Source organism: Mobula birostris, chromosome 13 (genome assembly GCF_030028105.1).
Source record: "Mobula birostris isolate sMobBir1 chromosome 13, sMobBir1.hap1, whole genome shotgun sequence".
NCBI classification, from domain to species: Eukaryota; Metazoa; Chordata; class Chondrichthyes; order Myliobatiformes; family Myliobatidae; genus Mobula; species Mobula birostris.
Window position 1 is genome coordinate 109,273,167 of NC_092382.1, and position 25,732 is coordinate 109,298,898.

Sequence of the window (25,732 nt, forward strand, 5' to 3'; positions counted from 1 at the left end):
ACACACTCCAATGGTCAAGACTCAAATTAAAGCTTCCTCACCCCGACCCCTGGTACGATGCTGTGCTGTGCTGTGCTCTTGTATTGAGCAGCTGTGATACTTGCCTAAGGGGGTGTTGCCAAGTACTGACCATACTGTGAGCCAAAACTTTTGCCTCGGTTCCTTTTCGTTTTTTTATGATTTAGAAGCAGTAAAAGATGAAATAAAAGTAGTAGTCTTGCTTAAAATATTAAAGAAACTGCCATCTTCAACTTGATGCCGTTTGGAAATCAAGTTATCTCTTACTCCCTTAGCTATTCACTGGAACAGAAATTTTGACCACGGGTTCCCAAACTTTTGTAAGTCTCTGTATATGGACCAGGAAACGCCCCCGCTCACTCACCCACTTAAGAATCATAGGAAAGGAATGGTGTGCTGAGGGAAGAGGAAGGAAGGGGAGGAGAGTGGAGGCCACAGAAAGGGTGTTCAGCTTGCCGCCTTTGGAGCAGAACGTGTGAGACACCATTTAAATAGAACATAGAACATAGAATAATACAGCACAGTACAGGCCCTTCGACCCACAATGTTGTGCCGACCCTCAAATACTGCCTCCCATATAACCCCCCACCTTAAATTCCTCCATATACCTGTCTAGTAGTCTCTTAAACTTCACGAGTGTATCTGCCTCCACCAGTGTTCAGGCAGTGCATTCCACGTACCAACCACTCTCTGAGTAAAAAACCTTCCTCTAATATCCCCCTTGAATTCCCAACCCTTACCTTAAAGCCATGTCCTCTTGTATTGAGCAGTGGTGCCCTGGGGAAGAGGCACTGGCTATCCGCTCTATCTATTCCTCTTATTAACTTGTACACATTTTCCTGCCGCCCATTTCTGTCTGGAGTCTGTTTAAACGCCCAAATCCCCGAACCTATGTCTGTGAATCAGAGACAGAGCGAGGCTCCCTCCAAACCGTCCCATCACACACATCCGGGGTAAGATACAGAATGAAGCTCCCTCAACACCTTCCCATCACACACTCCCGGAGCCAGGCACAGAGTGAAACGCCCTCCACACCGTCCCATCACACACTCCCTGGGTCAGACACAGAATGCAGCTTCCTGAACACCATCCCATCACACACTCCTGGGTCAGATAGAGAGTGAATCTCACTCAACAGCGTCGCATCACACACTCCCGGGGTCAGACACAGAGTGAATCTCCCTCCACACTATCCCATCACACACCCCCGGAGTCAGACACAGAGTGAATCTCCCTCCACACCGTCCCTTCACACCCTCCCCACCTTCTTTTGCTTCTACTATCGACTTGACTTCCCTTGTCAGCCACAGCTGTACTATTTTACTATTTGCGAACTTCTTCATTTTTGGAATACACATGTCCTGCACCTTCCTCATTTTTATTTTCCTGAGAAACGCACGTCATTGCGGCTTTGATGTCATCCCTTGCAGACGGTGGTGGATAAACGGCAGACGGTGTTTAGACCGGTTAAATACTAAGAGATAGCTTGCTGTTAAAGCCGAAGCAGCTTTGATGAGCAGACGGATCTTGCGGTCCGTGTTGGAAGCTCCCTGAATGTGGCTACGGTCACGTAACCCGCGACGGGTTAAAGAATCAGCAGAAATGGAAAACACCTCGGAGTCCAGTATTGCTATTAACTAATAGTATTTAGAAGAAACCATAGAAACCATAGAAAAAACTACAGCACAGAAACAGGCCTTTTGGCCATTCTTAGCTGTGCCGAACCATTTTCTGCCTAGTCCCACTGACTTGCACACGGACCATATCCCTCCATACACCTCCCATCCATGTATCTGTCCGATTTATTCCTAAATGTTAAAGCAGAGACCGCATTTACCACCTCGTCTGGCAGCTCATTCCATACTCCCACTACTCTCTGTGTGAAGAAGCCCCCCCAATATTCCCTTTAAACTTTTCCCCCCTCACCCTTAACCCATGTCCTCTGTTTTTTTTCTCCCCTTGCCTCAGTGGAAAAAGCCTGCTTGCATTCACTCTATCTATACCCATCATAATTTTATATACCTCTATCAAATCTCCCCTCATTCTTCGACGCTCCGGGGAATAAAGTCCTAACTTATTCAACCTTTCTCTGTAACTGAGTTTCTCAAGTCCCGGCAACATCCTTGTAAACTTTCTCTGCACTTTTTTCCAACTTATTAATATCCTTCCTGTAATTTAGTGACCAAAACTGAACACAATACTGCAGATTAAGCTTCATGAATGTCTTTTACAACCTCATCATAACATTCCAGCTCTTATACTCAATGCTTTGATTAATAAAGGCCAATGTACCAAAAGCTCTCGTTCCGACCCTATCTACCTGTGACGCCACTTTTAGGGAATTTTGTGTCTGTATTCCCAGATCCCTCTGTTTCACTGCACTCCTCAGTGCCTTACCATTAACCCTGTATGTTCTACCCTGGCTTGTCCTTCCAACGTGCAATACTTAAAGCAATGAAGAGACGGAGGACAAGTTTGCTCGCAGTTAGTTTTTACAATGTCTTCTGCGATGGTGATGTGCCTCTCATGTGAGATGTGGTAGTTTGCGGGGACGCCCATCTCCCGCAGAGTCACATCTGCCAGAAGTGCATACGGCTGGGCGATATGGAAGAACATGTAAGGAATCTGGATCAGCAGCTGGATAACCTTGGACTCATAAGGGAGAATGAGGCAGTCATAGATGAGAACTACAGGGAGGTAATCACACCTAGGCTGTCGGAAGCAGGTCATTGTGTGACAGTCAGAGGGGGGAAAGCGAAACTGAGCAGACAGGTAGCGCAGAACATCCCCGTAGCCATTCCACTGAATAATAAGTTTACCGTCCTGGTTACTGTAGGCGCGGACGACCGACCAGGTGTGAGCCACATTGGCAGGGCCTCCGGCACTGAGTCTGACCCTGTGGTGCAGAAGGGTGGGACGGAGAAGAGGAGAGCTGTCGTCATTGGAGACTCTATAGTCAGGGGAGCAGACAGGAGATTTTGTGGACGTGAGAAGGACACCCGCATGGTTTGTTGCTTCCCGGGTGCCAGGGTCCGGGATGTCTCTGACCGGGTGCACGGCATCCTGGTACGAGAGAGTAAGCAACCAGAAGTCGTGATACATGTTGGGACCAACGGCATAGGAAAGAAGAGGGATGAGGTTCTGAAGTGTGAGTTTCGGGAACTAGGCAGAAGGCTGAGAACAGTACCTCAAGGGTGGCGTTTTCAGGATTGCTGCCAGTGCTACGTGACAGTGATGGTAAGAATTGGAGGAGATGGCAGTTGAATGCATGGCTGAGGAGTTGGTGGAGGGAGCAGGGTTTTAGATTTTGGATCATTGGGATCTCTTCTGGGGAAGGTGGGTCCTGTGCAGATGGGATGAGTTGCACATGAACCCGAGGCGGAGCAATATCCTTGCAGGTAGGTTTGCCAGCATGGCTTCGGATGGTTCAAGCTAATTTGCGAGGGGGATGAGACCCGCAGCGGTAGAGCAGTGAAAGAAGTGCATGGAGTAAAGCCAGATCTAACATACAGAGAGGCGTTGAGGAAAGAGAAGCAGAATAAACGGTGTAAAGGTAGTGAGGCAGAAGGGCTGAAATGTGTGTACCTCGATGCAAGAAGCATCAGGAACAAAGGTGATGAGCTGACTGCTTGGATACATACATGGGATTATGATGTAGTGGCTATTACAGAGACTTGGCTGGCACCAGGGCAGCAGTGGATTCGCAATATTCCTGGATTTCAGTTCTTTAAAAGGGATAGAGATGTGGGAAAAGGGGAGGAGGGGTGACATTACTATTCAGGGATACTATTACAGCTACAGAAAGAGTGCGTAATGTAACCTCATCCTCTTCTGCGTCAGTCTGGGTGGAAGTCAGGAACAGGAAGGGAGCAGTTACTCTATTCGAGGTATTCACTACGCCCCCTGGAAGCAGCAGAGAGTCAGAGGAGCAGATTGGGAGGCAGATTTTGGAAAAGTTCAAAGATAACAGGGTTGTTACCATGGGTGGCTTTAACTTCCCTTATATTGATTGGCACCTGATTAGTTCCAGGGATTTGGATGGGGGCAGAGATTGTTAAGTGTGTCCAGGACGGATTCCTGTCATAGTATGTGGACAGGCCGACTAGGGGGAATGCCATACTAGTTCTAGTATTAGGTAATGAACCGGGTCAGGTCACAGATCTCTCAGTGGGTGAGCATCGGGGGGACAGGGACCACCGCACCTTAGCTTTTAGCATAATCATGGAAAAGAATAGAATCAGATAGGACAGGGAAAAGTTTAATTGGGGAAAGGCAAGTTATGAGGTTATAACGCTAGAACTTGTGAGTATGAATTGGGATGATGTTTGTGCAGGGGAATGTACTATGGACATGTGGTCGATGTCTAGAGATCTCTTGCAGGATGTTAGGGATAAATTTGTCCCGGTGAGGAAGATAAAGAATGGTAGGGTGAAGGAGCGATGGGTGACAAGTGAGGTGGAAATCTAGTCAGGTGGGAGAAGGAAGCATACATGATGTTCAGGAAGAAAGGATCAGATGGGTCTATTGAGGAATATAGGGAAGCATGAAAGGAGCTTAAGAAGGGACTGAGAAGAGCAAGAAGGGGGCATGAGAAGGCCTTGGCGAGTAGGGTAAAGGAAAACCCCAAAACATTTTTCAATTACGTGAAGAAAAAAAGGATGACAGGAGTGAAGGTAGGACCGATTAGAGATAAAGGTTGGAAGATATGCCTGGAGGCTGTGGAAGTGAGCGAGGTCCTCAGTGAATACTTCTCTTCGGTATTCACCAATGAGAGGGAACTTGATGATGGTAAGGACAATATGAGTGAGGTTGATGTTCTGGAGCATGTTAATATTAAGGGGGAGGAGGTGTTGGAGTTGTTAAAATATATTAGGACGGATAAGTCCCCAGGGCCTGACGGAATATTCCCCAGGCTGCTCCATGAGGTGACGGACGAGATTGCTGAGTCTCTGACTAGGACTTTTATGTCCTTGTTGTCCACGGAAATTGTGCCGGAGGATTGGAGGAAGGCGAATATTGTCCCCTTGTTCAAAAAAGGTAGTAGCGATAGTCTGGATAATTATAGAAGAGTGAGCCTTACGACTGCGGTGGGAAAGCGGTTCGAAAAGATTCTTAGAGATAGTTTCTGTGAGCGTTTAGAGAAACATGGTCTGATCAGGGATAGGCAGCATGGCTTTGTTAAGGACTGATCGTGTCTAGCAAGCCGTATAGAGTTCTCTGAGGAGGTGGCGAGGTATATAGATGAGGGTAGTGTAGTGGATGTGATCTATATGGATTTTAGTAAGGCATGTGACAAGGTTCCACACGGTAGGCTTATTCAGAAAGTTAGAAGGCATGGGATCCGGGGAAGTTTGGCCAGATGGAATCAGAATTGGCTTGTCTGCAGAAGAAAGAGGGTCGTGGTACAGGGAGTAGATTCAGATTGGAGGATTGTGACTAGTGGTGCCCCACAAGGATCTGTTCTGGGACCTGTACTTTTCGTCATTTTATTAACGACCTGTATGTGGGGGTAGAGGGGTGGGTTGGCAAGTTTTCATACGACCCAAATGTCGGTGCTGCTATAGATAGTGTAGAGGGTTGTCGAAGATTGCAGAGATACATTGATAGGATGCAGAAATCGGCTGATAAGTGGCAAACGGAGTTCAACCAGGAGATGTGTGAGGTGGTGTACTTTGGAAGGACAAACTCCAAGGCAGAGTACAAAGAAAATGGCAGGATTCTTGGTAGTGTGGAGGAATAGAGGGATCTGGAGCTACATGACAGCAGATCACTGAAAGTTGCCTCACAGGTAGATAGGGCAGTTAAGAAAGCTTAAGAAGTGTTATGTTTCATAAGTCGAGGGATAGAGTTTCAGATTCGCGATGTAATGATGTAGCTCTATAAAACTCTGGTTAGGCCACATTTGGAGTACTGTGTCCAGTTCTGGTCGCCTCACTGTTGGAAGGATGGGGAAGCATGGGAAAGGGTACAGATGTGATTTACCAAAATACTACCTGGTTTAGAGAGTATCCATTATGATCAGAGATTAAGGGAGCTAGGGCTTTACTCTTTGGAGAGAGGGAGAATGAGATGTGACATGATCGACGTGTACAAGATAATAATAGGAATTTATAGAGTGGATAGCCAACGCCTTTTACCCAGGGCACAACTGCTCAATCCAGAGGACATGGCTTTAAGGTAAGGGGTGGGAAGTTCAAGGGGGATATTAGAGGAAGTTTTTATTTTATACTCAGAGATTGGTTCGTCCGTGGAATGCGCTGCCACTGTCAGTGGTGGAGGCAGATACACACCTGAACTTTAAGAGACTGCTAGACAGGTGCATGATGAAATTTAAGTCGGGGTTTATACGGGAGGCAGCGTTTGATGGTCGGCACAACATAGTGGGCCGAAGGGCCTGTACTCTGCTGTACTCTTCTATGTCTATGTCTAAATGAAGCTGAACCCAGGAGCTATTCATGTAGCCAGTCCAAAATTAGAATAAGCTTCTTCAATCAGAGCAGCAAACAGAAAAAGGGAAAACCAGAAAACCTGGAATAAGGAACAATGAACCGGACTGTGAAGCGGAATGTGGACTTCACGGACTAGACCAAGAGAGCCAATCTCCTTTTTAAACGGACATTCCTCCATCCTGAGGCCGTGTTGACTAGTTTTATTATCGCCTCCGCTCACAACGTAGGAAGCCTTATCTCCACAGCTAATCTATCGGAGATCTTGAACATTTGATAGGTTTCAGTGAGGTCTCCACTCATTTTCCAGAATTCCATTGAGTACAGATCCAGATCAAATGCTCCTCCTGTGAAAAGTGTTTCAATGCCGGAACAAAAGGGTGCAGAGGGGATTTACAAGGATGTTGCCTGGATTGTAGAGCATCCATAATGAGAATAGGTTGAGTCTATTCGGACTTTTCTCCTTGGAGCGACGGAGATGAGAAGTGACCTGATAGAGGTGTATAAGATGATGAGAGGCATTGATCACGTGGATAGTCAGAGGCTTTTTCCCAGGGCTGAAAGCGGACAAAGGGACACAAGGGGACAGGGGTTTAAGGTGCTAGGGAGCAGGTAAAGAGGAGATGTCAGTAGTAAGTTTTTCACTCAGAGTGGTGAGTGCGTGGAATCGGCTGCCGGCAACAGTGGTGGAGGCCGATAGGATAGAGTATTTTAAGAGACTTTTGGATCGATACATGGAGCATAGAAATATAGAGGGCTATTGGTAAGCCCAGTAATTTCTGAGGCAGGGATATGTTCGTCACAACACTGTGGGCGAAGGGACTGTATTGTGCTGTAGGTTTTCAATGTTTCTACGTTTCCAATCATTTTCGTTCACCTCTATGGAACAGCGTCGAAAGTTAGCACATCCTTTTCGTCAAAGGAGCACAAATTGACTCACAATATACCCCAACTTAGGCCTCACCAGTGTCTTTTAAAACCTTACAATCAAACCTTTGCATTTATAATCTCGCCCTCTGGAAAGGAATGCGAGCATTTGATTTGCTTTTCTCACCACCGACTCCTGTAAGTGAACCAACAGAGAATCGTGCAACAGGATCCACAAGTCTCTTTGCGCCTCAGCTATTTTTTTTCTCTCCGTTTAGAAAAAAACGTTTATAATTTTTTTTTTCTTTTCTAAGAAGGTACGTGACAATATACTTCCCCACACTGCACTCCATCTGCTACTGCTTTGCTCAGTTCCCTAATCTGTCTTCAACACCACCTGCAGATTGGAAATGCTACGAGCGACCTGCACTGACTGCGGTTTCCCGATGAGGAATTCAAACGTTCTGTTGCAGAGGGAGATAGCCTGTCCCAGGCTTTGCAGCCTGTTGGATAGAAGTGAGGACGTGACTGTGCTGAGCGCTGAGCTGCTGTCAATAAACCGCAGCGTGACGTAGGTATTGCTTTTTCCCAGTTGGTCCAAAGCCCGGTGGAGAGCGAGTGAGTTTGCAGCCGCTGTAGTCCTATTGTGGAGAGAGACAGAGCGCAGCGGGACAATGTGTTGTCCAGTATAAATCCTCAGAGATGCTATCACCCGGGAAATGTAAGAGACTTTATTAGAGAGGCTTACAGAATCATGGTGGTCAGAACAAAGACGCAGTTAGCAATAGAACGGTTAAACATGTTCTCAATAGTGTGCCGAGCTGCATATATTTCAATAAATGAAGGCGGCAGGAGAGGCGGATAATTGTGTTGAAGATGAGGCAACTGTTTACAAACAGAGGCTTTGTGTCGTGAGGAGAGGCTATTGGCGGCAAATTTGCAGTCAATAGGATGAGTTGCAATGTAGAAGGTGGACACAATCGCGGATGATTTCAGGACTGAAGGTGTTATATTTGAATGCACACGGTACACGGAATAAGAAGATGAATTTAGCGCAGTTGCAGACTGGGAAATATGATGTTGCATGCATTACTGAATGATGGCTGCAGGAGCGATTCCCATGGGTATCGGATTGCTTAACCAATAGAAAACAGAGAATGGGATACATGGGCGTCACTCTGTTTCGCAATCAGTGATGAGCCGTGTGCGCGAGGGTCGGTGCTGGGTTTGCGGCTGCTCACGATATACATTAATAGTCTGGAAGAGGGGATCCAGTGTCGTGAATCTGGGTTTTCTGATGATACTAAATTGATTGGAAAAGCAACGTGTGCAGAAGATACTGAGAGTCTGCAGAGAGATATAGATAGGTTGACAATAGGCAATAGACAATAGGTGCAGGAGTAGGCCATTCGGCCCTTCGAGCCAACACCGCCATTCACTGTGATCATGGCTGATCAATCACAATCAGTATCCAGTTCCTGCCCTATCCCCATATACTTCGTTTTCGCTATCTTTAAGAGCTCTCTCCATCTCTTTATTGAAAGCATCCAGAGACTTGGCCTCCACAGCCTTCTGGGGCAGAGCATTCCATACATCCACCACTCTCTGGGTGAAAAAGTTTTTCCTCAACGTTCTAAATGGCCTATCCCTAATTCTTAAACTGTGGCCTCTGGTTCTGCACTCACCCATCAGCGGGAACATGCTTCCTGCCTCCAGCGTGTCCCATCCCTTAATGATCGTATATGTTTCAATAAGATCCCCTCTCAGCCTTCTAAATTCCAGAGTATACAAGCCCAGTAGCTCCAATCTTTCGGCATATGACAGTCCCGCCATTCCGGGAATTAACATTGTGAACCTACGCTGCACTCCCCCAATAGCAAGAATGTCCTTCCTCAAATTTGGAGACCAAAACTGCACAGAGTACTCCAGGTGTGGTCTCACCAGGGCCCTGTACAGCTGCAGAAGGACCTCTTTCCTCTTGTACTCAACCCCCCTTGCTATGAAAGCCAACATGCCATCAGCTTTCTTCACTGCCTGCTGTACTTGCATGCTTGCTTTCAGTGACCTATGTACAAGAACACCAACATATCGTTGTACTTCCCCTTTTCCTAACTTGACTCCATTTAGATAATAATTTTGTTCTTACCACCAAAGTGGATAACCTCACATTTATCCACATTAAACTGCATCTGCCATGCATCTGCCCATTCACCCAGCCTGTCCAACTCACCCTGCATTCTCAGAACATCCTCCTCATATTTCACACTGCCACCCAGCTTTGTGTCATCGGCAATTTTGCTAATATTACTTTTAATCCCTTCATCTAAATCATTAGTATATATTGTAAACAGCTGCATGCCCAGCACTGAACCCTGCAGTACCCCGCTGGTAACCGCCTGCCATTCCGAAAGGGACCCATTAATCGCTAAGCTGCGTGGGTGAGGGTCTGGCAGATGGAGTACAACGTTGGTAAAAGGGATGTCACCCACTTTGGAAGGAAAAATGGAAGAGCAGTTTATTATTTAAATGGTAAAAATTGCAGCTTGCTACTGTGCAGAGGGACTCACAAGCTCCTGTGCATGAATCACAAAGGGCTGGTTTGCAGGTGCAGCAGGCTGTCAGGAAGGCAGATAACCATATATAGTTATATGGTTATATGGAATACTGGCATTCATAGCGAGAGGGGCTGAATTTAAGAGAAGGGACGTTATGCCGCAACTGTTCACGGTACTACTGAGGACACACCTGTAGTATGCGTGCAGTACCAGTCGCCGTACTTGCGGAACAATGTAGCGGATTTGGAGGCGGTGCAGATGAAGCTCACCAGGTTAATTCCAGAGATGAGGGGATAAGACAATAAGGGGAGACTGAGTCACCTGGGACTGTATTCACTCATTCACTCAGGAGGGGAGAGAGGTAGGAGGGAAAGAGAGAGGGAGGAATGCTGGGAGGGAAAGCGGAGAGTGAGAAGATGTTGGAGAAGAACAAGAGTGAGATACAGGAGAAGGAGAGAGAGGACAGAAAAAGAAGAGAGAGAGGGGGAGTGAGTGAGAGAGAGAGAGAGAGAGAGAGAGAGAGAGAGAGAGAGAGAGAGAGAGAGAGAGAGAGAGGGGGAGAGAGAGAATGCCATGGTATAAAGTAGGAAGGAGAGAGTGCGCCATTGGACAAGGAGGCGGAGAAAGTCTGTGGAGGGAATTAATTTCGAGAGGAGATGTTACCCCACTCGGAGGAGGAGGGCTTATTCACCACAGTGGGGGTTTGTCCTGGGGCCGTGCTTTCTCGCAGACTGCAGATCTGAAGGTCCGGCGATTAGCAGGAGCAGTGCCTGCGTCGGACGCGTCAACCAGGAACCAACGGTGGATGCACATCTCCCCGAAAATACATATTCGATATGAGTGACACAAGTCTCTCCTTCATTTCCTACTGCCCTTATTATCTTCTCCCTCCTTTCCATTTCTTTTCTCCTTCCCTCCTCATTTTTTTCCTCTCAACGTCCTTCGTCTACATTCCTCTCCTTCAGCCCTCCCCACGCATCTCTCTGCCCTCTCTGTAGTGCTCCATTTGCCCCTCCCTCTGCTCCTCCCCGCTCCCTCTCATTCCGTTTCTCTCTCTCCCTCTCGTTCTCCAGTTCACCGCCATCTTTTATCCCTCTCTCTCCCAATCTCTCTCCAAATCTCCTCACCCTCTATTTCTCTACCTCACTCTGTTCTCCTCTCGTTTACCATCTTCTACACACTTACTTTCCCTTCTTTCCCATTTCTCTCCCCACAGTCTCCCTTCTCTCAGCTCCTGTAGCATCTGTACACTGCCGCCCACTTCTCTCTGTCTCTGCAGATTCCCAATCGGTCTCCTCCCTTCCCTTCCCTTACTCCACACTTTCAACACTCCCCACTCCCCCCCAGTCTAATATCTCTCGGCCTCCCTCTCCAACATCCTCTTTCTCTGTGCTCCCCGCACTTCCTCTCCCTGCTCTGCCTTCCTCTCTGTGTCAGCTGTCCATCTGGTGTTTGCTGGAGTCGGACCGCCTTATCGACACGGGCTTCCTCTAATAACGGCTCCTTCCCCTTCGTGAGCTCAGGGACACAGAGAGTCCTGAACAAGATGGACGTGAATGTGGAGCTCGCCGAAATGGGCCCGCAGTCTCCTTCAAACGGTGAGTGGGGCAGCAAAACGGGGGTGGGGGGGGGTGGGGGTGGAGATAGATCCATTCTGTATTCATAGAAACACAGAAACATAGAGAATAGGTGCAGAAGTAGGTCACTCGGCCCTTCGAGCCTGCATCGCCATTCAGTATGATCATGGCTGATCATCCAACTCAGAACCATGTACCAGCCTTCCCTCCATACTCCCTGATCCCTTTAGCCACAAGGGCCATCTCTAACTCCCTCTTAAATATAGCCAATAAACTGGCCTCAACTATTTCCTGTGGCAGAGAATTCCACAGATTCACCACTCTCTGTGTGAAGAGTTTTTTTTCCTGATCACGATCCTAAAAGGATTCCCCTTTATCCTCAAACTGTGACCCCTCGTTCTGGACACTTCCAATATCGGGAACAATCTTCTTGCATCTAGCCTGTCCAATCCCTCTAGGATTTTATACGTTTCGATAAGATCCCCCCTCAATCTTCTAAATTCCAGCGAGTATAAGCCTAGTTCATCCGGTCTTTCATCATATGAAAGTCCTAACATCCCAGGAATCAATCTGCTGAACCTTCTTTGTCCTCCCTCTATGGCAAGGATGTCTTTCCTCAGATTAGGGGACCAAATCTGCACACAATACTCCAAGTGTGGTCTCACCAAGGCCTTGTACAACTGCAGTAGTACCTCTCTGCTCCTGTACTCAAATCCTCTCGCTATAAATGTCAGCATACCATTCGCCTTTTTCACCGCCTGCTGTACCTGCATGCCCACTTTCAATGACTGGTGTATAATGACAACCTGGTCTCGTTGCACCTCCCCTTTTCCTAATCGGCCACCATTCAAATAATAATCTGTTGTCCTGTTTTTGCCACCAAAGTGGATAACCTCACATTTATCCACATTAAATTGCATCTGCCATGAATTTGCCCACTCACCGAACCTATCCAAGTCACTCTGCATCCTCTCAGCATCCTCCTCACAGCTAACACTGCCGCCCAGCTTCGTGTCATCCGCAAACTTGGAGATGCTGCATTTAATTCCCTCATCTGAGACATTAATATATATTGTAAACAACTGGGATCCCAGCACTGAGCCTTGCGGTACCCCACTAGTCGCTGCCTGCCATTCTGAAAAGGTCCCGTTTGTTCCCACTCTTCGCTTCATGTCTGCCAACCAATTCTCTATCCACATCAATACCCTACCCCCAGTACCGTGTGTTTTAAGTTTGCACACTAACCTCCTGTGTGGGACCTTGTCAAAAGCCTTTTGAAAATCCAAATATACCACATCCACTGATTCTGCTCTATCCACTCTACTAGTTACATCCTCAAAAAATTCTATAAGATTCGTCAGGCACGATTTTCCTTTCACAGATCAATGCTGACTTTGTCCGATGATTTCACTGCTTTCCAAATGTGTTGATATCACATCCTTGATAACTGACTCTAGCATTTTTCCCACCATCAATGTTAGGCGAACCGGTCTATCAGTCCCCTGTTTCGAGGATCCTCCCACCGCCCCGGGGCCCGGCGAACTGTCAATCACTGCACAGACAGGTCAGAGGTCGCAGTAATGACGTCATTCTGGAGCGTTTCACGAGTCATGCACCCAAGTCTCCAATTGCCTTATGCTTCTGAACAGAGCACTCGTTCCATAGACGGACCACCATCTGGGTAACAAAAGGTTGTCACTCGGCTGCCCAAGTAAATCTGTTTCCCCTCTCATCTTCGCCCTGGACGCTGTGGTCCTCGATTCTCCAGGCCTGGAGAATGTGATTGTGCTCATTCACTCGATCTGTGCCCCTCGTGCTTTGTACACCTCAGTAAGGTCATCCTTGCCCTCAAATTAAAGACCCAACCTGCCCGACTTCTCTGAGTAATTCAGTCCCTCGCGTCCAGTCAATATCTGCAACTCTTTTCAGCTCAAAGTGTTGCAAGACTCAGCTAATAATGATCAGGGAGGCACAGGGCGATCTGTATTTGCCGTCAAGTACCCGTATTGTCTAATTTGACAAATAGATAAAGTACGGAATATTGCCTCCGCACCAGCTTATTTTTCAGCCAGCCATTCTTGTTTGGCAGTCAGCCATTCTTGTTTGGCGTGGTGTCAGGATTGGTCTCCTTTCAGATTAACCAGGCCTCGAGCCTTTTTTTTTTCACCCTCAACCCGGCACGGATGGAAAGCGTGTCCCGGGGGGTGGGGTGTTGGTGGATGTGGCCCGTCTTGGATTCGAACTCGGGAACTTTCGCTCCGGATCCGGCGCTGATGCTATTGCGTCACTAGCCGGCCGCCGTACCAGCGAAGTTATCCTGACCTTTCATGCTCGGTCAAAGTACAGAAAAGTTATTACTAGGTACAAAGGAGTTTTTGCTGCTGGCCACATGTTCTTCGTAGGCGTTTTGACTTTCCACATGTCCAAGATTTAGTTGTTCTGTTTCTCAGTGACCTCTGGCAGCAAACTTGAAACGTCTTTTTTTTCCGACATCATGAATTGCATTCCAGTGTCATTGGCTAGTGGTCACGTGTCTGACTTTAACACTTTTCCATTGGCCCTACTCCATTTAATCTCCATTTAGCAGCAAGTCACAATCTGTAATTTATGGCTCGCAGACCAACATTCACAATTCCGCGTGTTCTACCCAATCAAATAACGCCTCACAAATGACGTCTTATTTGGAAATGATCCCTTAGTTCAGGAGATTGCCTGTGACATCACTGTGTCTACTTTAAATTTCGCATCAACCAAGCGACTAACACACAAAATGGAGAACACAATCTCTTCTTGAAATGGCAGCCTCCCTCTGCTCCCTCGCGGCAGGAGCAAAGCCATCTGCATCTATTGTCCCTGATTCATTTGATATCACCAATCTTCAACTGCATTTCTTTCTGGCCAGCAAATAATATCCTTCCGACAGCAGGGCGAGCAAAACTGGACCCCGTCCTCGAAGTGCAGCCTCGCCGACACCATGTTCATCTGCAACGGGGCCTCCCCATTCCTCTACTCGGTGTCCTTACTGATGAAGCTCGGCGTGTCAGACGCCCCATTCACCGCCCTGTGTACCTGTGACTCCACTTTCAGAGATCCATGTACCTGCACACCCGTGTCTCTTTGCTCCTCAACTCTCTCCAGGGACCCTCCAGTTCAGTGTGAACCTTTACCTTTGTTTGTCTTCCTGGAATATGAAAACAAATTAGTCAGTCAAATCTCCCTGGGCTCCACACCATTATACAGAATAGCCTATCAAGAGGAGGAATTAGTTAGACTTACTAGAGTCCCTATACTTTATCTCCTCTGCCCTGCCCTCGTCAGCCTTCTTGGCTCCTCAGTCAGCTTGGTATGTTCCTGTAGGACCTCGGCCATCTTTCTCGAGGCACCACCGAAAGCATCCAATCACAATGCAGCTCGACTTGAGGGAAACTACTCCGTCCGTGACCGCAACTAAACTGCAGAGAGTCCAGGAAACAGCTCAGCAGATCAGGGGCACCAGTTTCAGCTCCACGGACTCTCTCGGCACTTCCCGCTGCGTCGCTACAGCAGACAGCCGAATAAAGATTCCCATCCACCCTGGATAATTGTATTACCCTATATCACCACCTATCGGTGGAAGATAGTAAAGCACGTTTCACCAGCCTCAAAGACAGTTTCTAACCTGCTTCATCAGACAATTTAATAGACCACTATTCTGATAAGTTGTATTCTTGACTTCAAAGTTTACCTCGCCGTCGCCCTTGCACCTTATTGACTGCATGAACTGAACTTCCTCTGTAACTGTGACACTTTACTCTGCATTCTGTTACTCTTTTACCCTGTTCTACTCCAATGAAGGGATCTATATCTGTGGCATTCCGCTGGGACCTCTTCTGTCTGTGATGTATATGCCGGGGTGGTGAGGAGTGAGGACAGTGGGAGAAACGGTGAGGAGGGAGCACAGTATAAATTAAAACACTCTCTCCCTTTTCAAACCTCATTCTCTTTCTCTCCTTCACTTGCCACGGTCCCTTTCTCTCACTCTTCACCTCTCTCTCTCTCTACCCTCTCTCCCTCCCTCCCTCTCCTCCTCCTTTATCACCCCGTCCCTCTCTCAAACTCTTTCCCCTACTGTCTCACACTGTTCCCTTATCTTCACCCTCTCCGCTCACTGTCATCCCTTCCTGAACCACAGTCGTTCTGCCCACTTCTCTGTGTGCCTGTATTCCGCTCATCTCCCCTCCACGCTTTCCGCTCCTCCCTATCCAGCTCTATCTCCCTCTCCCCGATGGTTTCTCCTCTCGCTCTTTCCCCTCTCTAATACTATCTTCTCTCTCTTCTCCATCCTTCTCCCACAGATCTCCGCACACTCTCCCTTCTCAATCACCCTCTCTTTCAGCCCCCATCCTCCTCGCTTACCCCCTCTCTCTTCTGCTGTCTCTTCTCTCTCTCCGCGACTCTCTCCCCCATTTTCTACCCCTTTCTCAATCTCTCCCTAATCTGCCTGTCTGACTTTCTCTCCCAGACGGCCTGACCGCCACCAGCCCAGAGTTGAACATTGGGGAAGACATCGATGAGCGCGAGGATCCTCCCATTGCCTCGGGATCCGGAGGGATGCCAACCACTGCACAAACAGGTCAGAGTTCACAGTAGTGATGTCATTCGCTCAAAATATTCAAATTTCTAATTAGAAACATAGATACATAGAACACCTACAGCGCAATGCAGAGCCTTCGGCCTACAGAGTTGTGCCGAACATGTCTCTACCTTAGAAATTACTACGCTTACCTATACCCCTCTAATTGACTAAGCTCCATGTACCTATCCAAAAGTCTCTAAAAATACCCTGTCGTATACTCCTCCACCACCGTTGCCGGCAGCCCAATCCACGCACTCACCACTCTCTGAGTAAAGAAGTTACCCCTGGCATCTCCTCTGTACCTACTCCCCAACACCTTGAACATGTGTCCTCTTGTGGCAACGATTTCAGCCCTGGGAAAAAGCCTCTGACTATCCACACGATCAATGCCTCTCATCATCCTATACACCTCTCTCAGATCACCGCTCATCCTCCGTCACTCCAAGGAGAAAAGGTCGTGTTCACTCAACCTATTCTCATACGGCATGCTTCCCAATCCCGGCCACATCCTTGTAAATTTCCTCTGCACCCTTTCTAGGGCTTCCACATCCTTCCTGTATTGAGGCGACCAGAACTGAGCACAGTACTCCAAGTTTGACCGGGGTCCAATACATGCTTCAACAACTCCTCGCAGCTACTAAATTAAATTTCACTATTGATGAAGGCCGATCCACCATACGCCTTCTTAACGACAGGGTCAACCCGCGCAGCTCATTGGAGTTTGTTATGGACCCGGACCCCAAAATCCCTCCGATCCTCCACACTGCCAAGCGTCATAACATTAATATCATATTCTGCCATCATATTTGACCTACCACAATGAACCACATCACACTTACCTGGGTTGAACTCAATCTGCCACTTCTAAGCCCAGTTTTGCAGCATATCAATGCTTCGCAGTAACTTCTGACAGCCGTCCACACTATCCACAACACCTCCAACCTTTGTGACATCAGCAAACTTTCTAACCCTTCCCTCCATTTCCTGATCCAGGTCATTTATATAATTCACCAATAGCAGGGGACCCAACACAGATCCCTGAGGCACGCGGCTGGTGACCGACCTACGTGCAAAATGTGACCCGTCTACAACCTGACTTCTCCTTCTGTGGGCAAGCCAGTTCTGGATCCACAAAACAATGCCCCCTTGGATACAATGCCTCCATACTATCTCAATAAGCCTTGCATGCGGTACCTTATCAAAGGCCTTGCTGAAATCCATTTCCGCTGCACCTACTGCTGTTCCTTCATCAATGTGTTTAGTCTCATCCTCAAAAATTTCAATCAGGCTCGTAAGGTATGAACTGCCTATGACAAATCCATGCTGACTACATCTAATCATGTTGTACGTTTCCAAATGTTCATAATTCCTGACTCTCAAGATCTTATCCATCAACTTACCAACTACTGAGGTCAAACTCTGTGGTCTATAATTTTTTTGAGCTATCTCAACTCAATTTCTTGAATAAATGAGCAATATACGCAACGCTCCAGTGCTCCGGAATCTCTCCCTCACCATTGATGATGCAAAGATCATCGGCAGAGGCTCAGCAATCTTCTCCCCCGCCTCACAGTAGCCTGGGGTACATCTCATCGGGTCCCGGCGATTTATCCAACTTAGTGTTTTCCAAAAGCTCCAACACATCCTCTTTCTTAATGCCTACATTCTCAAGCCTTTCAGCCTGTTGCAAGTCATCACTACAATCACCGAGGTCATTTTCCGTAGTGAATATTGAAATAAAGTTTTCAGTAACTTCCTTTGCTATTTCCTCCGGTTCCATACTCACTTTCCCACTGTCACATTTGATAGGTCCTTTTCTTTCGCGTCTTACCCCTTGCTCTTCACATGCTTGGACAATGCCTTTGGCGTTTCCTTGATCCTGCCCGCCAGCGCCTTCTCATGCCCCCTTCTGGGTCTCCTAATTTCCTTCTTAAGATTCTTCCTATCAGACTTATAATCTTCTCGAGCTCTAACATTACCGAGCTCTCTGAACCTTTTGTAATCGTTCCCTTTATTATCTTGTATATAAGATGACGAGAGGCATTGATGGTGTGGACAGTCAGTGGCTTTTTCCCCCAGGGCTGAAATGGTCGCCACAAGAGGACACAGTTTTAAGGTGCTGGGGAGTAAGTACGGGGGAGATGTCAGGGCTATGTTTTTCACTCAGAGAGTGGTGAGTGCGTGGAATGGGCTGCCGGCAACAGTGGTGGAGGCGGATACGATAGAGTCTTTTAAGAGACCTTTGGATTGCGACATGGAGCTCAGTAACATAGAGGGGTATAGGTAAGCCCAGAAATTTCTAAGGGAGGACATGTACGTCACAACTTGTAGGCCGAAGGGCCTGTATTGTGCTGTAGGTTTTCTATTCTATTCTGTTCTATTCTTTTCCCTTTGACTGGAATAATTCATCTGCCTCGACCACTTTCCTGGGAGCTCATTGCACCTCCAGACTGTGCTGTTTATAAATAATCGGGATGAATTTGCAGATGGGTGCGTTGCTCAGTTTCATGAGTTGCACGATGCGACGATTCAGTGATATGAAGAACAACAGGATGACAGGACCGTTTAGAGATAAAGTTGGGAAGATGTTCCTGGAGTCTGTGGAAGCGAGAGAGGTCCTCAATGAATGTTTCTCGACGGTATTCGCCAATGAGAGGGAACCTGATGACGGTGCGGACAACATGAGGGAGGTTGATGCTCTGAAGTATGTAGATATCAAGGCATAGGAGGTGTTGGAGTTGTTAAAATCCATTAGGACGGATAAGTCCCTGGGGCCTGACAGAATATTCCCCAGGCTGCTTAACGAGGCGAGGGAAGGGATTGCTGAGCCTTTAGCGAGGAACATTATGTCCTCGTTGTCTAAGGGAATGGCACCGGAGGATTGGAGGCAATGAGGTTTGTCCCCTTGTACAAAAAAGGTTGTATGGATAGTCCGGTTAATTGTAGACCAGTGAGCCTCACGTTGGTGGTGGGAAAACGATTGGAAATGATTCTTAGAGAAAGGATCTATGGGCATTTAGAGAATCATGGAACAGTCAGCATGGCTTTGTGAAGGATAGATCGTGTCTAACAATCCTGATAGAGTTCTTTGAAGAGGTGACCAGGCATATAGATGAGGGTAGTGCAGTGGACGTGATCTATATGGATTTTAGTGAGGCACTTAACAAGGATCCACACGGTAGGCTTATTCAGAAAGTCAGAAGACATGGGATCCAAGGACGTTTTACCAGGTGGATTCAGAATTGGTTTGCCTGCAGAAGGCACAGTGTCATAATGGAAGGAATACATTCTGTTTGGAGGGTTGTGACTAGTGGTGTCCCACAAGGATCGGTTCTGGGATCTCTACTTTTCGTGATAACGATATGGATGTTGGGGTAGAAGGGTGTGTTGGCAAGTTTGCAAACAAGACAAAGGTTGGAGGTGCTGTAGATAGTGTAGAGGATTGTCGAAGATTGCAGAGAGACATTTATGGGATGCAGAAGTCGGCTGAGAAGAGGCAGATGGAGTTCAGCCCGCAGAAGTGTGAGGTGATACACTTTGGAAGGACAAACAGCAAGGCAGAGTGCAAAGTAAATGGCAGGAAACTTGATAGTGTGGAGGAGCAGAGGGCTCTGGGGGTGCATGTCCACACATCCCTGAAAGTTGCTTCACAGGTAGATAGGGTAGTTAGGAAAGCGTATGAGGTGTTAGCTTTCATCAGTCGAGGGATAGAGTTTTAAGAGTCGTAAGGTAACCATGCAGTTCTCTAAAAGTTTGGCTAAGCCACACTTGGGGTACTGTGTCCAATTTTGGTCGTCTCACTACTGCAAGGACGTGGAAGCATTGGAAAGGGTACGGGCAAGATTTACCAGGATGCTGCCTGGTTCAGAGAGTATGGATTATGATCAGATATGAAGGGAGCTAAGGCTTTACTCTTTGGAGAGAAGGACTATTAGAGGAGATATGAAAGACGTATACAAGATATCAAGAAGAATAGATGGAGTGCCTCTTCCCCAGGGCCTCACTGCTCAATTGTAGAGGTCATGGATTTAATGTAAGGGGTGGGAAGTTCAAGGGGGATATTAGAGGAAGTATTTTTACTCAGAGAGTGGTTGGTGCGTGGAATACACTGCCTGAGTCAATGGTGGAGGCAGACAGTAGTGAAATTTAAGAGACTAGTGGACATGTATATGGCGGAATTTAATGTTTAGCGTTATGTGGAAGGCAGGGTTTGAGAGTCGCACAACATTGTGGGCCGAAGGGCCTGTACTGTGCTGTATTATTCTATGTTCTATGGGTGTCATTGTGGATCGTGTTGAAAACTGGCAAAAATATTCAATGGGACATAAATCAGTCACAGATACGGTTGGAGAAATGACAGAGTTAAGTCCGTCATGTATCCAAAGTGTGAAAAAAAGAACAAAGCGGGCAAACAATTATAGAACCGTGAACAATTAATAATCTCTGAATCCAGACGGCCAATAGTCCGTAGATCGCATGTATCATAATCTTATGGTCTCCTGGACCTGATGGAATACACCCTCGGGCTGTGAAGGAATTGGGCGGAGAGATTGCCGAGGCATCAGGAGTTCCACAGGGGTCGGTGTTGGGACGGCTGATCTTTACGATGTTTGTCAATGATTTGGACGATAGGATTCATAGATTTCTTGCATAAATTTCCGATGATAAAAAGATATGTGGATGAGCAAGTGGTGTTGAGGAAACAGAGAGACTTAGACAGTTTAGGGGAATGGACAAAGACGTGCCAAATGAAATGCGATGCTGGAAATTGTATGATCATGCACTATTGTGGATGAAATAAGCACGCAGATTACTATTTGAATGATAAGAGAATTCAAAATGCCGAAATGCAAAGGGACTTGGAAGTACTGGTGCAAGGTACCCTAAAGGGTAATCTCCAGGTTCACTGGGTGGTGAAAAAAGCGAAAGAAATGTTGACATTCATTTCTAAAGGTCTAGAATGTAAGAACTGCAATGTGATGTTCAGGTATCAAAAAGCACCCCCGAGACCATAATTAGAGTATTGTGTGCAGTTTTGGGCTCCTGATATACATTGATATAAGACATGGTTCAGAGATGATTCACGAGAATGATTCCTGAAGTGTAAGGCTTGCTCGATGAGGAACATCCGGCAGCTCTTGGGCTGCCTTCCCTGGAGCTGAGTAGAATGAGGGGGGACCTCACTGAAACTTTTCCAATGTTGAAAGGCCTGAACAGATTAGATATGGAAATGTTATTTCCCATGGTAGCGGGGTCTAGGACAAGAGGGCACGACTTCAGGATTGAAGGGCGTCCTTTTAGAACTTAGATGCGGTGAAATTCGTTTCGTCAGAGGGTGGTAAATCTGTGGATTTTCTTTACCACAAGCAGCTGTGGAAACCAAGTCATTGGGTGCATTTAAGGTAGAGATAGATACGTTCTTGATTAGCTAACGTTTCAAAGGGTAAGGGGAGAAGGCAGGCGATTGGGAAAGACTGGTAGAATTAGATCAGCCCATGATTCAACAACCGAGAAGTCTCGAAGGTCCGAATGTCCTACGTCTGCTCCCATATCATATGTCCTATGGCCGTATGGTCTCTCCACAGGTGCGCATGAACAGGAGTCGAAACTGAAGATCGGAAATAGACCGTTCCGTCTGATCTGCCTACTCTGCCTAGTCACGTCCGCCCTCATCGTGATAGTGATCGGACTCTCGATCCATGGTGAGTGGAACAGTCTCCGTGTGGAGTCAGACCATAAATAAAGAGAGTGGAATAAATTGTTATTGTAAAACACCACAGCGACACCGACACGTCCCTTACTGTAACACCGATTAAAACCGACCACCATATCACGGACACATCCCTAACCGTGATAAAGACACGGTCTTCACCTGAACGCAATGAAGAAACATCCTGACACCGACACGCCATTCACCATAACATGAACAATGTTGTCACCGTAGCACTGTCACGACCATCCACGAGACACAGATACACTGCTGACCGCAGCACGGATGCGGAACATCGCCGTGACAACACGTGGCAGTCACACTGACCGCAGCGTAACACTCACTGTAACATCGACATACCCCTGACCGTATCACTGATAAACTCCTCAAGGCGACACCGAAACACACCTCACAATGACACCGAAACGTTCTTCACTCTGACACTGAGGTACCGTACACCGTGGCACCTTCACATTCCTCAACGTGATCCTCTCAGCACCGCCTCATGACAAAGGCCCACACTTCACTGTAACGCCCCTTACCGAGACAGTATCACCGCTCAACATAACACCGATGCACCGCTCACTGAGGCAATTACACAGAACATAGAACATAGAACACAGACTAGTACAGCACAGTACAGGCTCTTCGGCCCACAATGTTGTGCCGAACCTCAAACCCTGCCTCCCATATAAGCCCCCACTTTAAATTTCCTCCAGATGCCTGTCTAGTAGTCTCTTAAACTTCACTAGTGTATCTGCTTCCACCACTGACTCAGGCAGTGCATTCCACGCACCAACCACTCTCTGAGTAAAAAACCTTCCTCTAATATCCCCCTTGAACTTCCCACCCCTTACCTTAAAGCCATGTTCTCTTGTATTGAGCAGTGGTGCCCTGGGGAAGAGGCGCTGGCTATCCACTCTATCTATTCCTCTTATTATCTTGTACACCTCTATCATGTCTCCTCTCATCCTCCTTCTCTCCAAAGAGTAAAGCCCTAGCTCCCTTAATCTCTTATCATAATGCATACTCTCTAAACCAGGCAGCATCCTGGTAAATGTCCTCTGTACCCTTTCCAATGTTTCCACATCCTTCCTATAGTGAGGTGACCAGAACTGGACACAGTTCCCACACCTCATTCTGACACTGTCACACGCACCGTGGCCATGACATGCCTCTCACCGTGACACAGACACACCCCTCTCTGTGAGACTAGCACACCCCACACCATGACACAGTTACTCCACTCACCGTGACGTCACAAGGTCCCTCACTCTGACATTTCCCTCGCCGTGCCATCGGGATTCACTTCATTGTGACCCGGCACAACTCTCGCCGGGGCTCAGAAACACCTATCACAGTGACACCGACACGTCCCTCACTGCAACTCGAATATGCACCTCACGATACTGCCGCAGACACCCAATATAACAACAAAACCTTCACTGGGGCATTGATAAACCCCTCAGCGTGAAACGACACGCCGACTCCTCTCACTGTGACACCATTCACCGTGACACTGGCATAACACTCTCTGTGACCCGCTCGGTAGCATGATGCTGACTCACGTGTCACTGTAAACGCTAAACATCCTTCACCATCTCTCTCAGTATCACAGATTCGTCAGTCTCAGACCGCCCTCGACCAAAACTGCCATGAGTTAAACTCAACCCTTCAAACCAAGGTCTCTGAGATATCCCACCTGAATCACTCCGAGAAAACCTGTCTCAAGAATCTTACTGCGCTCAAAACCAATCTGTCCGTTCTTGTACGAATGCACAACGATCTCCGGCACCAGATCACTGAGATAAAAACGAAGCTCAGATCCGTCAAGAACAGCATGGCTCAAATCTGTGAATTCTTGATCAGCAGAAGAGGTGAGGCGTCATCCCCTTCATTAACCCGCTCTTCACCACAGACCAGGCATAGAGAGAGGAAGCGTCACTCTGTGCTTGACATCGGGAGTGAGTGAAGAGATGTTATGGAAGGGGATTCACTCTGTGTTTGACCGGTGAGTGTGTGATGGTGTTGCGTGGAGGAAGTTTCACTTTATTACTGAACCCAGGAGAGTATGATTGGACGTTGTGGAGGTGGTGTCACTCTGTGTCTCCCCACGGGATTGTGAGACGTAACATTACTGCTTCACGCTATGTCTGGCTCCGGGAATCACTGATGTGACGGTATAGATCCAGCTTCACCCTGTTTCTGACAGGCGGGTTGTATGATATGACAGGATCCAGAGAGCTTCACCCCATGTCTGATCAATGAATGGTGTTGTGACACCGTGGAAAGAGAGTTTTACTCTGAATCCGGGAGTGTGCGACGGGACGGTGCAGAGGGGGCTTCACTCTGTGTCTGACCCCAGGAGTGTGTGATGGGACGGTGCAGAGGGAGATTCACTCTGTGTCTGACCACGGGAGTGTGTGATGGGACGGTGCAGAGGGAGCATCACTCTGTGTCTGACACCGGGAGTGTGTGATGGGACGGTGTGGAGGGAGCTTCTCTCCATGTCTGATCCCGGAAGTGTGTGATGGAAAGGTGTGGAGGGATCTTAATCTATGTCTGACCACGGTGGTGAGTGATGGGACGCAGTGGAGGGAGCTTCACTCTGTGCCTGACCCTGGCTGGGTATGATGTAACAGTGTAAGGGAGTTCTACTCTGTGTTTGTCCACTGGATTCTGTGATGGGACAGTGCTGAAGGAGACTCCTTCGGTGTCTGGCAACGAGTTGCATGATTGGAAGTTGCGGAGGGAGCTAAAGTCTGCTCTCACTCCGAGTGTGTGTGACCGGACGCTGTGGATTCAAATTCGATTTGTGTCTATCCCTCAGGAAATCTGTGACAGCATGGCGGGAAGGAGCACGTAACTGACTCCTGAAGTTTGTGATGGGAAGCAGTTGAGGGACCGACACCCTGTGACGGGTTCCGAGAGTGTGTAATTGGGTGTCGTGTAGGGAGATTTAATTTGAGTCTGACACCAGGAGAGTGTAATGGGAGATTGCGCATGAGCTTCAATTTCAGTCCGACCACGGGAATGCGTGATAGGAGGCTGTGCGGGGAGTTTGTATCAGACCCCGGGCACGTGTACTGGGGCAGTTCACTGGGAGCCTCAATCTGTGTGTGATCCTGGGAGTCTGTAATGGACGGTGTGGAGGAAGCTTCACTCCACCTCTGACTCCGGGAGTGTGCGATGGGAGCAATGGAGGGAGATTCACTGTTCTTCGTTCCTGATTTGCAGAGGAAAGGTGTCCTGGGAACTGGACCGAAAGCGCAGATCGGTGTTATTTCATATCCACCTTGGAGAAATCTTATGATGCAGCGAGGAATCATTGTTCAAACGTTGATGCAAGTCTCCTCGAAATCAATTCAAACAAGGAAAAGGTATGTGTCACACCGTGAGAAGCGATATGGAGAACAATCATACACTCCCGGGGTTTAACAAAGATTCAATCATTGCACACCGTCACTCACACATCCCGGGGATAGACACGGAGTGGAACTCCCTCCAGAATCAGAATCAGAATCAGGTTTATTTTCACCGGCATGTGACGTGAAACTTAACTTAGCAGCAGCAGTTCAATGCAACACATAATCCAGCAGAGAGAGAGAGAGAGAATAATAAAAATATAAAACATAATGAAAAAAACAACAACAAATCAATCACGTATATTAATTATTTAAATTGTGTAGAAAAAATGTTGTAAAAAGTGAAGTAATGTCCAAATCCTCAAAGTCCATTCAGGAATCGGATCGTGGAGGGGAAGAAGTTGCTCCTGAATTATTGAGTGTGTGCCTTCCGGCCTCTGTACCTCCTACCTGATGGTAACAGCCCAGGGTGGTAGAGGTCCTTAATAATGGACGCTGCCTTTCTGAGACAGTGCTCCCTGAAGATGTCCTGAGTACTTTGCAGGCTAATTCCCAAGATGGAGCTGACTAGAATTACGG

At 47.5% G+C, this 25,732-nt stretch overlaps 1 protein-coding gene across 1 annotated transcript in view; it reads left to right on the forward strand.

Annotated features, from left to right (window-relative positions):
- Positions 1–25,186, forward strand: part of LOC140208151 (uncharacterized) — a 34,319-nt gene extending 9,133 nt beyond the window's left edge. Inside the window, exons 2-7 of the mRNA XM_072276633.1 lie at positions 7,805–7,902; positions 11,324–11,484; positions 15,965–16,075; positions 21,664–21,780; positions 23,399–23,665; positions 25,026–25,186. Of these exons, the coding sequence (XP_072132734.1) occupies positions 7,805–7,902; positions 11,324–11,484; positions 15,965–16,075; positions 21,664–21,780; positions 23,399–23,665; positions 25,026–25,186 (915 nt within the window). The remainder of the gene's footprint in view (positions 1–7,804; positions 7,903–11,323; positions 11,485–15,964; positions 16,076–21,663; positions 21,781–23,398; positions 23,666–25,025) is intronic.
- Positions 25,187–25,732: the final 546 nt, after the last annotated feature.